At 43.6% G+C, this 13,645-nt stretch overlaps 2 protein-coding genes across 2 annotated transcripts; both read left to right on the forward strand.

Annotated features, from left to right (window-relative positions):
* The first annotated feature begins 1,073 nt into the window (after positions 1-1,073).
* On the forward strand, positions 1,074-7,059 carry LOC120018552. Its single transcript, XM_038961770.1, has 6 exons — positions 1,074-1,401; positions 3,486-3,794; positions 4,789-5,082; positions 5,212-5,368; positions 6,788-6,957; positions 7,025-7,059. Exons 1-6 carry the CDS (start codon positions 1,074-1,076, stop codon positions 7,057-7,059), a joined length of 1,293 nt encoding a protein of 430 aa, XP_038817698.1.
* A 793-nt stretch (positions 7,060-7,852) lies between these two features.
* Positions 7,853-13,326, forward strand: LOC120018553. The gene is made up of 7 exons (XM_038961771.1): positions 7,853-7,870; positions 7,992-8,151; positions 8,483-8,767; positions 9,239-9,401; positions 10,126-10,286; positions 10,474-10,546; positions 13,101-13,326. The coding sequence occupies exons 1-7, from the start codon at positions 7,853-7,855 to the stop codon at positions 13,324-13,326; spliced, it is 1,086 nt and encodes a 361-aa protein (XP_038817699.1).
* The last annotated feature ends 319 nt before the right edge of the window (positions 13,327-13,645 follow it).

A 13,645-nucleotide genomic window follows, 5' to 3' on the forward strand; every position in this document is an offset into this window, starting at 1 on the left:
TGTTCTAGACTTGGCACTCCGGTACCGCTTGCCATGCGGTAGTAGCGAGAACAGTCTATGACTGCGGTGGCTGGGTTTTTGACAATTTTTAGGGTCTTCCTCTGACACCGCCTGGTGTAGAGGTCCTGGATGGCAGGCAGCTTTGACCCAGTGATGTATTGGGCCGTACGCACAACCCTCTGAAGTGCCTTGCGGTCAGAGGCCGAGCAATTGCCGTACCAGGCAGTGATGCAACCGGTCAGGATGTTCTCAATGTTGCAGCTGTAGAACCTTTTGAGGATCTCAGGACCCATGCCAAATCTTTTTAGTTTCCTGAGGGGGAATAGGCTTTGTCGTGCCCTCTTCACGACTGTCTTGGTGTGTCATCTGTCATCTGTCATCATTCGGCACTTAGGCGGCTCAGGAGTCATACAAGTTCAATTTGCCTCCTGTTTCCACTGGCTAATAGATAAAAACTGTGTCCTTAAGTGTTCCATAATAGAGCGACCAGAGAGAGGAGTGAGTTGGTATGCATTGGACTCTGCATGCTGTTATCAACACTCAAACCTGTCAGGCTGCTTTATTAAATGTCCCCTTCACTGAAACATCCCCTAATCGTGGCTGATGTCTTAGAGACAGACTGTAGCTACGTCCTAAATGGCACCCTATTCCTTACAGTGCACTACTTTTGACCAGGGCCCAAAGATAATATGGTGCCATTTGGTACACAAGTAGCTGCTTGGGATGGACACTCAGAGACAGGGAACCCTTTTTATAGAAGTCACACCAATAGACATCCATAATTTCACTGCCCCTCCTTCTCAACAGAAGTCACATTTGCTGTTGTTTGTTTTTAGGAACAGCTATGGAATTTCTCATCAATTAACCAAAGTGCATCCCACTGAGATATGAGTGGCTAAGTATGCATCCCAAATGGAACCCTATGCCCTATATGGTGCACTACTTTTAAACAGGGCCCATATGGCTTCGGTCAAAATTAGTGCACTATATAGAGAATAGGGTGCACCTTTGGGATGCAAAATGACTGAATTACTAGTAATTTATGCTGATCATAATGTTTTTTTCTCACAGATATGGAGGAGGACATGGAGATTGACCGTAACGTCACTGGGATCCTCGGAGAGGATGTCTTCCTCCGCTGTCAGTACCTGGGACAGAATGACATCACAGACGCCTCATGGAAACGCCCAGACTCTAGAATGAAACGATCGATGAAGAAATTAACAGGCTACAAGAACAACAAGACTTTCAGCAAAGACCCAGACTTCTCCGCCCCAGCCTCTCCCACTAATCTGACTGTGAAGATGAGGGTGTCTACTCTGGAGGCCCAGGGGGAGTACACATGTGTGTTCGCCACCGATGAAGAGGAGATCACTAACAGCATGTTTCTCACTGTTCTGGGTAAGCCTGACTGAAGAACATGGCCCAATTCGAATACTCTTAAAATGCATCCTTCCTTATTCCCTTCTTGAGATTACAAGATTGGTGTAAGCAAGCTTTCCATTGCATTGCTTTGACCAATTATGTCATGTCAGATAATTGATTAATTCAAGGAAGTGAGGAAGGAAGGATGGATTTTAAGAGTATTCGAAGGGGGGCTCTAATGGGTGATGGAAAAGTACCTAACACCTAGATGGTAGAGAGGAGAAACAAAATAATACATGACCTCATGATGCCATTAAGGGGGGTTGGATAAAATACAGTCGTATGAACAAGTTTGGGCACCCCTCTGAGGCTGCATAATCATTTACTCTGTCGTCACAGAAAATGATCACAGTGGCATGCCATTCATTTTCTAATAAAAGCTGAGTACTGGGGTATTGTCCAGACAAAGATTTTTAGTGTAGCAATATTAAGTTGTATGAAATTAAATCAGATGTGAAAAATAGGCTATGCAAAAATGTGGGCACCCTTGTCATTCTGTTGATTTGAATACCTGTAACTACTTAGCACTGATTAATTGGAACACACAATTGGTTTGGTCAGCTCATTAAGCCTTGAACTTCATAGACAAGTGCATCCAATCATGAGAAAAGGTATTTAAGGTGGCCAATTGCAAGTTGTTGTTCTCTTTGACTCTCCTCTGAAGAGTGGCAACATGGGGGCCTCAAAACAACTATCAAATGACCTGAAAACAAAGATTGTTCAACATTATGGTTTAGAGGAAGGCTACAAAAAGCTATCGCAGAGATTTAAGCTGTCAGTGTCCACTGTGAGGAACATAGTGAGGAAATGGAAGACCACAGGCACAGTTCTTGTTAAGGCCAGAAGTGGCAGGCCAAGTAAAATATCGGCGAGGCAAAGGTGAAGGATGGTGAGAACGGTCAAAAACAGCCCACAGACCACCTCCAAAGACCTACAACATCATCTTGCTGCAGATGGTGTCACTGTGCATCGTTCAACAATTCAGCGCACTTTGCACAAGGAGAAGCTGTATGGGAGAGTGATGCGGAAGAAGACTTTTCTGCACACACGCCACAAACAGTCGCTTGAGGTATGCAAACGCACATTTGGACAAGCCAGCTTCATTTTGGAATAAGGTGCTGTGGACTGATGAAACAAAGATTGAGTTATTTGGTCATAACAAGGGACGTTATGCATGGCGGCAAAAGAACACAGCGTTCCAAGAAAAACACTTGCTACCCACAGTAAAATTTGGTGGGGGTTCCATCATGCTGTGGGGCTGTGTGGCCAGTGCCGGTACTGGGAAGTTGAGGGTCGCATGGATTCCACTCAATATCAGCAGATTCTTGGGAATAATGTTGAAGAATCAGTCACAAAGTTGAAGTTACGCCAGCGCTGGATATTTCAACAAGACAACGACCCAAAACACTGCTCAAAATCTACCCGGGCATTTATGCAGAGGAACAAGTACAATGTTCTGGAATGGCCATCCCAGTCCCCAGACCTGAATATCATTGAGAATCTGTGGGATGATTTGAAGCGGGCTGTCCATGCTCGGCAACCATCAAACCTAACTGAACTGGAGATGTTTTGTAAGGAGGAATGGTCCAAAATACCTTCATCCAGAATCCAGACACTCATTAGAGGCTATGGGAAGCGTCTAGAGGCTGTTATTTTAGCAAAAGGAGGCTCTACTAAATATTGATGTGATTTTTCTATTGGGGTGCCCAAATTTATGCACCTGTCTAATTTTGTTTTGATGATTATTGCACATTTTCTGTTAATCCAATAAACCTCATTTCACTACTGAAATATTACTGTGTCCATCAGTTATTTGATAGATCAAAATGAAATTGCTGATCCAAACACCCAATTATTTATAAATGGAAATCATGGAAATTGTCAGGGGTGCCCAAACTTTTTCATACGACTGTATGTGACATTATCATTGCCTGTTGTATCCTTACCTTACTGTACCTTCAATGTCATCACAGAGACAGAATCATACAAACATCCATTGCATAAATGTTTCTCGTACCAGCATCATCCTCTTCATGTCTTTTAATGTTTTTGTTTTGAAGCTCGACCTGATATCTACACAGTGGTGACAGAGGACACAGACAACGCTACCCACTACCAGTCAGTCACATGCTCAGCTACCAATGGTAAACCTATGGCTCTGATTCGCTGGGAGATCAACGGCAGCCCTCCTACTAACGATTCCTCTGTGGGGATGAGGAACACCAGTTATACCAATGGCACTGCCACTATGACCAGCTTCCTTCGCTTCCCCACCCACCTACAGGATCAGGACAGGGTGACCTGTGTGGTCCAGCACCCAACCCTGCCTGACCCCACCACACATGTCACAGTGAGAGTGGAGACCTTCGGTAAGCCTGCCAGTTCACATACACTCCATCCTAAATGGTACCCTATTCCCTTTATAGTGCACCACTTTTGACCAGGAAGGGTGACAAGATTTGGGACACATCCTTGATGTGTATGTTTGTTTGTACAGTACTTGGCATTCTCACTTTTGTGGGCAAGGATTTGACATGTGATGCTAAGAATCAAGGTCTGAGAATGATCTGGAGATATTGCATCATGCTGGGACTGGCACCACCTTGAGCTCATTGCTTACTGGCACAGATGTTTCCTTTACTTTCTCCCAGCCTGTTGTTCCACGTGTTCACCTCCCCACTCCCCACCATGTACCAGGTGTTGTGTCTCTCGCCAAGGCTGTGTTTCCTGTACGAGTCAGCCCTCGCAATCAGCTGTGGCATCAGAGACAGATCATACATCATATCACATTGCACAGTAAATGTATTCTCATCAGATTTAGATATCCCTCCCTACCACATTAGGAGACACATTTTTGATATACAGCCTGTATCCATGTGTCAAAGATGATCATATGACAGAAATGTCCTCCCTTATCCATATGTGGTAGTATCAAAGTGTATTTGACAATCGGCATTAGAGTGATGTTTTTCTATATGCTCAGTCAGTCTGTATTGAGTTGCGTGATATAGGGTGCCTCTACGTCCCAAATGGCACCCTATTCCCTATATAGTGCACTACTTTTAACCAGAGCCCTATAGGAAACAGGGTGCCATTTGGGATGCAAACATACAGTAGTCCTCTCAGCTGTAGCCTGCTGAACAGAGGGAACAGGTGAGAAGAGTCAGCACTCTCCTCCTAAACCCAACCGGTAGCCCTGTTATGCCCTGTGTTTATCTTTCATACGTCTATCCTTTCACTTCAGCCTTCTCAAAAATATAAACCACAGCCCTAGAGTCCCAGACATTAGATTTAGGACTGTTGTTGTACTGATGGATCATTCCCACCTGCTCATGTAAAAGTATAATTTCTCTCTGCCTGCAGTGGCTCCCAATGTGACCATTGAGACATACCTGGTTCTAGAGTACGGGGAGGAGTTCTGGGTGGTTACCTGTGATGCGGCCGGAGGGCGACCCCGAGCTGACATCACCCTGATGCTGCCCAATCAGGAGGTCAGTTCCATGCTACAGAAGGAGGTTGTCATGGATGCAGGAGACACATGGGTCAGGTCATACCGCTTCCCAGCTGAGCTTCATGAAGGGGAAAACATTACCTGCCTGTTTGACCACCCCAAGTTCCCACACAGAGAGCTTCGGACCGTCACTTTACCAGCATTCTGTGAGTACTTCACAAGTTATAATTGTGGATTTGGAGCCAAAAGTATGGTTTTAGGAGACTGCTTTTCATTTACTCTACTTAATAACAGACTCGGTGTTGGATCTTGTGTTTTAACTTCCTATTGTGTAGCTCTGTCTGCTGTTCGGCTGCAGAACCCAGGGTTGGCAGACAGCAGCAACGAGAGCCAGGCTGTAGAGTCAGTGGTTCTGGAGGAAGGACAGAGCAACACCACCATCGGGCTAGAGGTCATTGGGGATGTACCACGTTACAGTATAGTATGCACCAAGTAAGAATACCTGTATTACTATCATAATACAGACAAGATGTCTGTTAATTTCTCTTGATTGTAACTTCTGTTAATCTCATATAAAGGACAACATTACCATGAAGGAACTGCTGTGATAATCTTATCGGTCAGGGTACAGTTACAAAAAACAAAGTTTGCTATTACGTTTTGCCTTCTAGCAATTTCATTAATTTATGCTATTCTTACTATACTAGTGTTTGCATCACTAACACAGGGGTGAACATTATGTCTGGCAGCTGTGGTGAGAGGTTCGGTTGAAAACCACAGGTGATAGACAGGCACTAGACACACATCCTGCACATTTTTTTTTAGAAGCACCCAGCTGCAGATTGTGCGGGTTGACACCGCGAGTTGTGCGAACCTCAAAGCGCATGCGTCTCAAATGTTATGAGTAAGTGCAACCTGTAACTAGACGTTTGTTGTCGGAAAACTAGCTCAGGGGCAGCCGTCCAAACACTTAAAAGACACACCCTCGTTTTATGCCTTTGGGGGAATCCCCATCGCCATATTGATGGGCGGTCCAAATGATTAGCCAAGCAAGGGAAGTTTGCAAGTTAAGCCCCTCAGCCCTTGTTTTTAGTCGAGTTTGCGAGTATACAATTATGTTCACTTCGGGGCCTGAAAATCCCCATAATTCAATTCGCCACGATTGTACATCCGATAAGAAGTCTGCCAAAAATTAAAACCTCAACGACAATATGGAGTCAATATACAAGTGTAAAAACAAATGTAAATAAGTTAGAAATTGTGCTACTAATGCACATGACGGCACAAACATGTCTCGTAAAAGTATTGGTGTTTTTGTTTGGTTAGCTTTTGGAAATTGTAGCCAGTCTAACGGGCTAACGTTATTTAGCTAATTAATTTAGTTGCTATCATACAGTAGGCGTATATTAATAATGATATATTTAATGTAAGTAAACATGCAATCATAATTGACTGTAGCGCATATAAAGCACCCACGAGCTACCGGTGGCTGAAAACGCAATCATCGAGGGATGAACGAGTGTTACACTTCCCGGTGAAAGAGGTCCATTTAAAAAGCATTCCTTCCTCGCCCTGCAAGTGTGTACTCGTCAGACGTCATGGTATGTCATCAGAAGTGTCCACTTAATTTGAGGGGATAGGGTGTGTCTTTTAAGTGTTTGGACTATTGTCCTGGTCATTCGACATCCTGTCTGAGCTTGTATCTCACAGCGTCTGTGGCGTGAGAAGATACTGTATCTGCTGCAGCCAGACGCTTTGGATATAAAAAAAAATCACCTTTGAATAGCAACAATCACCAAGTTGGTGACATTATCCCTGGATCTAACTATGTGAGAACCAAAGCTCTTCGAGCTGCTGCTCTTCTGCCTTTGGAGAGTGGCTAACAGTGTATTGTCTTGTGTTGTCTCCTAGAGAAGAGCAGTCTCTCCCTGAGGGTGTGGCAGTATTTGGCAGTGCTCTAACCCTGCAGGGTCCTGTCGAGCTCTACCATGCAGGGCTGTATGAGTGTGAGGCCTCCTACTACAGCCACAGGGCATCTGTACTGCTGGACATTACCGTTAACCCACATGTCAAGCAGCCTGGTACGAGCAGAGCCTTGTCTACATATCATAGGTTTGCGTCCCAAGTGGCACCCTGTTTCCTATATAGTGCCTATGGACCCTGGTAAAATGTTTGGGATGTAGACTACATTTAATTTGGGATGCAGCCTAAATATCTTCATAATTTGACAACTGGTAGCCATATCTGTCGGTCTGCAATTTGTAGCGAGCCAGCATATGTTAATACAAGTGACTTCTATCATAAATATTGTTAGTATAAATCAGTGTTTATTTTCCTGCAAACTGTAAAGTGATTAGCATGTTTACAGCCCTTTCTCCTCTCTGTGTGCTAGTGACTGTTCCTCCCAGCATAAGGATTGATGTCCAGGACAGACTGGGTGACAGATTCATTGAGTGCCTTGCTGCAGACTCCGTCCCTGTTGCCAATGTGTTCTGGGTTCTACCTGATGGTGTGTCTGGGCCCTCCTGGTCCAGACTCACATCCCATAATGGAACCTACTCTGTCAGCAGTGTGTTAGTCCTGCCTGCCTGCTCAGCCCAGGAGCTCAATATGGAGTGTGTGATAGATCATACTGTGTTTGTGTTTCCAGAGAGAAGACAGATAACACTCCCTGTGTGTGGTATGTTCAACAAATCATCAAACACCATCAATTAAAGCTCTAGTGTTAAAATAACATATTTACATTGAGAACATGTATCCTATATCTGTTATTTTATTTACATTGAGAACATGTATCCTATATCGCTGTTCTATCTACATGCAGCTCCTCCTAACATCACCGTCCAGTCCAGCTCTGAGTGGGAGGAAGATGTAGCATACACACTGGTGCAGTGCACTGTGGACAATGTTGGACCTGCTGCCACCATCTCCTGGAGTCTTGGAGACTGGGACAGTGACAATAGTACCAGTCAGCTCATGGAGGTGCAGGAGCAGGTAAAGGGAGAAAACAAATGAAAGGGTGCTTGGAACCGTGAAATAGACACAGCAAAAAATGTAAAACTCCAGCACTCATTTGGATATTAGTTGCATGCTCTGACATATGTTTCGCTAGCAGGTTCACGGGCAGCCTGAGCTCCATGCCAATGGCTCTGTGACGGTCCGTAGTGTGTTGAGGTTCCCCACTTCCATGTTCTCTGGTCAGAATGTCACCTGTGTGGTGGATCACCTGGGTCTTGAGAGGCCAGAGAGAACAGGGATACTGCTTAGTGGACTGGGTAATTTACTTTACTGGTGGAGATACATGGTAGCTACAAGTCATAGAGGCTGCTGAGGGGATGACGGCTCAATGTCTGGAATGGTATCAAACACATCAAGCAAGTGGTTTCCATGTGGTTGATAACATTCCAGACATTATTATGAGCCGTCATCCCCTCAGCAGCATCCACTGATCTACACAATACGTTATGTGTCCCCAATGACACCCTATTCCCCCTCTAGGCCCTGGTCAAAGTAATGCACTATAAAGGGAATAGGGTGCCATTTAGGGACGCATCCATTGTATCCAACCCGCACACACTGTCACTCTCTCTCCATCCCTCCCCTCAGAGTCCCCTGTGATGCGTGTTTTTGTTGTGAGGCAGAGGGAATCTCCTCTGTGGCTGGCTGTATGCGAGTACAGAGGGGACAGGTTCGGAGCACACCTCTCTTGGGTTCTACCTGACAACGCCACAGGCCACATCTCCTTCCGCTCTGGGTATGAAGGAGTGAGAGTGCTAACCAACCTCACCTATGAGTTCTCACTGGCCCTCCACGAGGGTCAGGACCTGATCTGCCTCATTCAAAATCACCATGGACTAAAGGAGAGGAGGACAGTCCATGTCCCCAAATACTGTAAGTGTAATAGATACAGAGATGAGATATATAAAGCACCCAGCACCACAAATGATATACTTGTCATACTACACATACATTCTGTATACTCTTAGAAAAAAAGGTTCCAAAAGGGTTCTTCAGCTGTCCCCATAGGAGAAGCCTTTTTTAAATTCCAGTTAGAACTCTTTTTGGTTTCTCTGGAAAGGGTTGTTCATGGAACCCAAAGTTTTTTTAACCTGGAACCAAAAGGGTTCTTCAAAGGGATCTCCTATGGGGACAGCAAATACATATTTTAGGTTCTAGATAGCACCTTTTTTCTACGAGTATACAATTCTGTCATGACATTCTTTGAGGTACAGTACTTACCAGGCATGCCAAGCTCCATCCTCCTGTTCAACATTTAACTGCAACTACCTGTCTATTGACTATGTATCTAGGGAGTGATTTGTTTTTTGCCCCCTGTTGACCACTTCTCCTTCCCCTTCTTAGACATCTCATCTGTCAGAGTACTGAATCAAACCACTCCACTGTACAAACCTTATGGAGACGAGTTCGTTATACATCGAATGTCCCTAAAGGAGAATTTCCACAACCAGAGGATCCTGCTCAAAGTCTATGGCAGTGTGCCAACTTACAGCCTTACCTGTCAGAGGTAGTAGACTTTGCTAGACTCTTTTACTACTATGTTCCATCCCTACAACTTCTAAACTGTGGAGGCTGAGTGAGAGAGCTACAGAAGGATGGAAGACAGAGTAGGGCAGGGCCCTGTCTGATAATATTACCACTACACAGGGGCGGTAATTTGTACGAACATTGTTCTCGTCCAGATGGAAGTTCTCATTTGTATTGTTTTATGAGAGCTTTTAACTAGACAGTCAAATACGTGTAGTGTCGTAAAGCTGCTATAATGTCTTATTAAGATACTATCAGGACTTCTGTGCTGTGGGGCCCAGGGAAGGTTGTCCTGACTGGCAGGCGGCACTAAAGAACCCTTTTAACAGGGACAATGAGTGACTCATGAAGCAGTATATCTTCAGAGGTCCTGACACTCTCCTGCCCCCCTATACACAGACTCGTATAAATTGTTATTCTGTCAAGCTATTCTGGGTAAAGCTGTGTTCATATCTGCTAAGGTGGATGATAGTTACTTAGGTATACACCTAAGTATATATATGAAATACAATGTCTCATTAGATTTTTACCACTCAATGTAGGCAGTTTTTTTTGTATGACCAAAAAGTGTTGTGATAGCAATTCCCTACCTCACTTGCTTATCTTATTCTCTCTTCATGACTGTCTTCTTTGCCACTTAGATGATACAGATCAGACAAACGTGTGTACTATATAATGACTTTGTGTCCTGCTGCGTGTTGAAGAAATGACGGCACATTGGTCCAGATGGATGGTCGGGCTCTGTTGTTCCAATCAGAGGTCACGGAGCGGGAGGCGGGCCTCTACACTTGCCAAGCCTCTTTCTACCACCATCAGGCCTCGGTCCTCATTCAAGTGGAGGTCACCAGTGAAGATAAACAGCTCAGTGAGTGTACACTCACCTTATCATGCATCAGTGAAACAATATGTAAGATATTTCAATGCTTTCTGGTGAACATCCAAAAATGATTGGCATACTATAATTTTAACATAATTTACTTCCATTTACAACAGGTGTTCCATTCACTTCCATTTTGTGTTACCTGATGTCTTTCTCCTGTGTGTTTGTGCAGTGATTGTCTTCATCGTCTGTCTCTCCTCGGCTGCAGCCATCACGATCCTCCTTGTCACTCTGTGTGTTTTCTGGTGAGTCGATCAGTACGAAGGCCTCCTCCTGCAGTTGACAGACAAACAGACAAACAGCAACTCAGCAGGTGACATGTTTACAGGTAGCACTCTGGCAACCAGCCACACAGTCTGATTCTTTCTGTCTCTGTGGTTAACTTCTTACGGCTGAAATCCCGTTAACGGGATCGATTTGACAACAGCCAGTGAAATTGCAGGGCGCCAAATTCAAACAGAAATCTCATAATTAATTCCTCAAAACATACATGTATCTTATACACCATTTTAAAGATAAACTTGTTGTTAATCCCACAGTGTCCGATTTCAAAAAGGCTTTACGACGAAAGCATACCATGCGATTATGTTAGGTCAGCGCCTAGTCACAAAAAAAAAACAATTTTCCAGCCAAAGAGAGTCGTCACAAAAAGCAGAAAGAGATAAAATGAATCACTAACCTTTGATGATCTTCAGATGGCACTCATAGGACTTCATGTTACACAATACATGTATGTTTTGTTCGATAAAGTTCATATTCATATCCAAAAATCTGTTTACATTGGCGCGTTTTGAGTAATGTTTTGCCTCCAAAACATCCGGTGATTTTGCAGAGCCAAATCAATTTACAGGAATACTCATCATAAACGTTGAAAGATACAAGTGTTATGCAAAGAATTAAAGATACTTCTCCTTAATGCAACCGCTGTGTCAGATTTTAAAATATCTTTACGGCAAAAGCACAACATGCGATAATCTGAGTACAGCGCTCAGCCACCAGATACTCGCTATGTTGTGAAGTCAACAAAAGTCAGAAATAGCATTATAAATATTCACTTTGATGATCTTCATCGGAATGCACTCCCAGGAATCCCAGTTCCACAAATGTTTGTTTTGTTCGATAAAGTCCATCATTTGTCCAAATACCTCCTTTTTGTTCACGCGTTTAATCCAATAATGCACAAGGCGCGAGCACTAAGTCCAGACAAAAAGTCGAGTTATTACAGTTCGTAGAAACATGTCAAACGATGTATGGAATCAATCTTTAAGATGTTTATCATAAATCTTCAATAATATTCCAACCGGACAATTCCTTTGTCTTTAGAAATGAAAAGGAACGGAGCTCGCGGAGCTAGTGGAAGCCTTAGGAAGTGCAATCGGACCAAATTTTACACTATATTGGATAGGCAATCACTTGAAAAACTACAAATCTCACATTTCCCACTTCCTGGTTGGATTTCTCTCAGGTTTTCGCCTGCCATATGAGTTCTGTTATACTCCCAGACATCATTCAAACAGTTTTAGAAACTTCAGTTTTCTATCCAAATATACTAATAATATGCATATCTTAGCTTCTGGGCCTGAGTAGCAGGCAGTTCACTCTGGGCACGCTTTTCATCCGAATGTGAAAATAGCACCCCCAGCCATGAAGTTAAGACAGATTTATTTTCGGTTGAACTTTATCATAGGGCAAGTATAGAGCTTTACTCTGAGTGACTACTCTGGAAGTAAGAAAAGCTATTCAAAAACTTCACAGCTAGAGAATTTATTGTAATTCAATCCCAGTCACAATGCTTGGAATGAGAACTGCATAAAGCAGTCGTCTCTTGTTTCTGTCATTGCTTCGGATCAGATAATTAGACAGGTATCTCAATACCACAGTGTTTGGATACACTTTGGGATCCCAAATGTCTCTAAAAGCATCAGATCCACAAATCCATGAAAACTCTCCCACAGGGCTCTGGTCAAAAGTAGTGCACTGTGTAGGGATTAGGGTACCATTTGGGATGCAGACTAAGTTCCTTTTTGTCAGAACTCGTGTGAAAAGGGATGGTAAATATATAGACACAGACTGCACTTCCGTGTTAGTTCAGAGGCTGATTAATTTTGTCTTTGGTCAGTACATTTGGTCAAGGTGCGATGAGCATCACTGTCCCATTATCCATGGTTCCTGTGGGAAGGTCCCGTCAGGCTAATTTGGGAAGGTCAGTCAGTCGACAAGCGTACACAGAGAACCTGACTCCCCAGGAGAATAGCTATTCCGGGATTTGCGTCTTCCCGGTCGCCAGCACTAGGAACACTTTTTGAAAGGAGCAGGTTCTCATTGGCCTGGTTGGTGTCCTAGGGATCATGATGGATGAGGAGAGCTACTGCTTCTAACATCAGAGAGATCAATGATGATATCACCATCATTCTGCTTATATATTCCCATCACATAATGCATTCAGTTCACACACTCAGTGGAAGTCTGTTCACTCATACAAGGGGTGCAGTTTGGCCATACAGGTTGGCCATACAGGTAAGTTTAGCTGTACAACTTTCTTAGTGAGGATGATACCCAACTGTATAAAAACAAAAATAATTTGACAATATTTTAAATGCTGTCTGCCACTGCAACTGACAATTAATTGTTAATTTGTTTTGCAGCAAAATAAATGGAGACTGCCTAGCATCTAAGGTTAGTATCAATCTTTCACAATTTCTCTAATTGTTGAGCTCTCAAAAAAACAATGCATGCTTTGAAATATTGAGAATGGTCTTCTTGCCTTCATTCATCTATTCTTGTAGCTTCTATCCATAGGTCTTTATTCAACATTTTAATGTTCTTTGTACCCATCTATCTTCTCTGGTCACTGAACTCCTGTAAGAAGCTGGAGTCGCTGGCACCCTTGACCTCTCTGACCCAGGAACTGTGCTCTCCAGAGCTGAGGAAGGGAAAGACAGTGACAGTACCAGGAGGGGGAGGCCAGGAGTACAACCAGCTGCTCAGCGACTCTATTGTCATTGATGCCAGATCCACTGTGTAAATGACAGTGTGTGTCCCTACTGGCACACTATTACCTATATAGAGCACTACTTGTGCATTGTGCCATTTGAGACTGAATGATTTTATTTGACAGTTTTTTTCTTTACTCACAGTACATGCATTTAAATAAACTTGACCGGGATAGACTTTGCCCCTAAATTCCATGGTGCAAAAACATTACATAGAGTACATAGATCACTTTTTTTTTCTCGATCATTAGCCAGATTTTGACTTTAGACACAACCACAGGCTTCTACTATATGTTAGAGTCCACGCTACAGTATCCTGTGCATCACTCTTACGTGGTGCATGATGCAGCT

The sequence above is a fragment of the Salvelinus namaycush genome, chromosome 23 (assembly GCF_016432855.1).
Source record: "Salvelinus namaycush isolate Seneca chromosome 23, SaNama_1.0, whole genome shotgun sequence".
Taxonomy (NCBI): Eukaryota; Metazoa; Chordata; class Actinopteri; order Salmoniformes; family Salmonidae; genus Salvelinus; species Salvelinus namaycush.

Bases quoted from the DNA above. Each gene is read 5' to 3' on its own strand.
- LOC120018552 (XM_038961770.1), top strand. From the start codon at position 1,074: ATGGAGGAGGACATGGAGATTGACCGTAACGTCACTGGGATCCTCGGA. The intron at 1,402-3,485 runs GTAAGCCTGACT...TTTGTTTTGAAG, and splicing joins CATGTTTCTCACTGTTCTGG to CTCGACCTGATATCTACACA. The intron at 5,369-6,787 runs GTAAGAATACCT...GTTGTCTCCTAG, and splicing joins TACAGTATAGTATGCACCAA to AGAAGAGCAGTCTCTCCCTG.
- LOC120018553 (XM_038961771.1), top strand. The intron at 8,152-8,482 runs GTAATTTACTTT...CCCTCCCCTCAG, and splicing joins GATACTGCTTAGTGGACTGG to AGTCCCCTGTGATGCGTGTT. The intron at 8,768-9,238 runs GTAAGTGTAATA...TCCCCTTCTTAG, and splicing joins AGTCCATGTCCCCAAATACT to ACATCTCATCTGTCAGAGTA.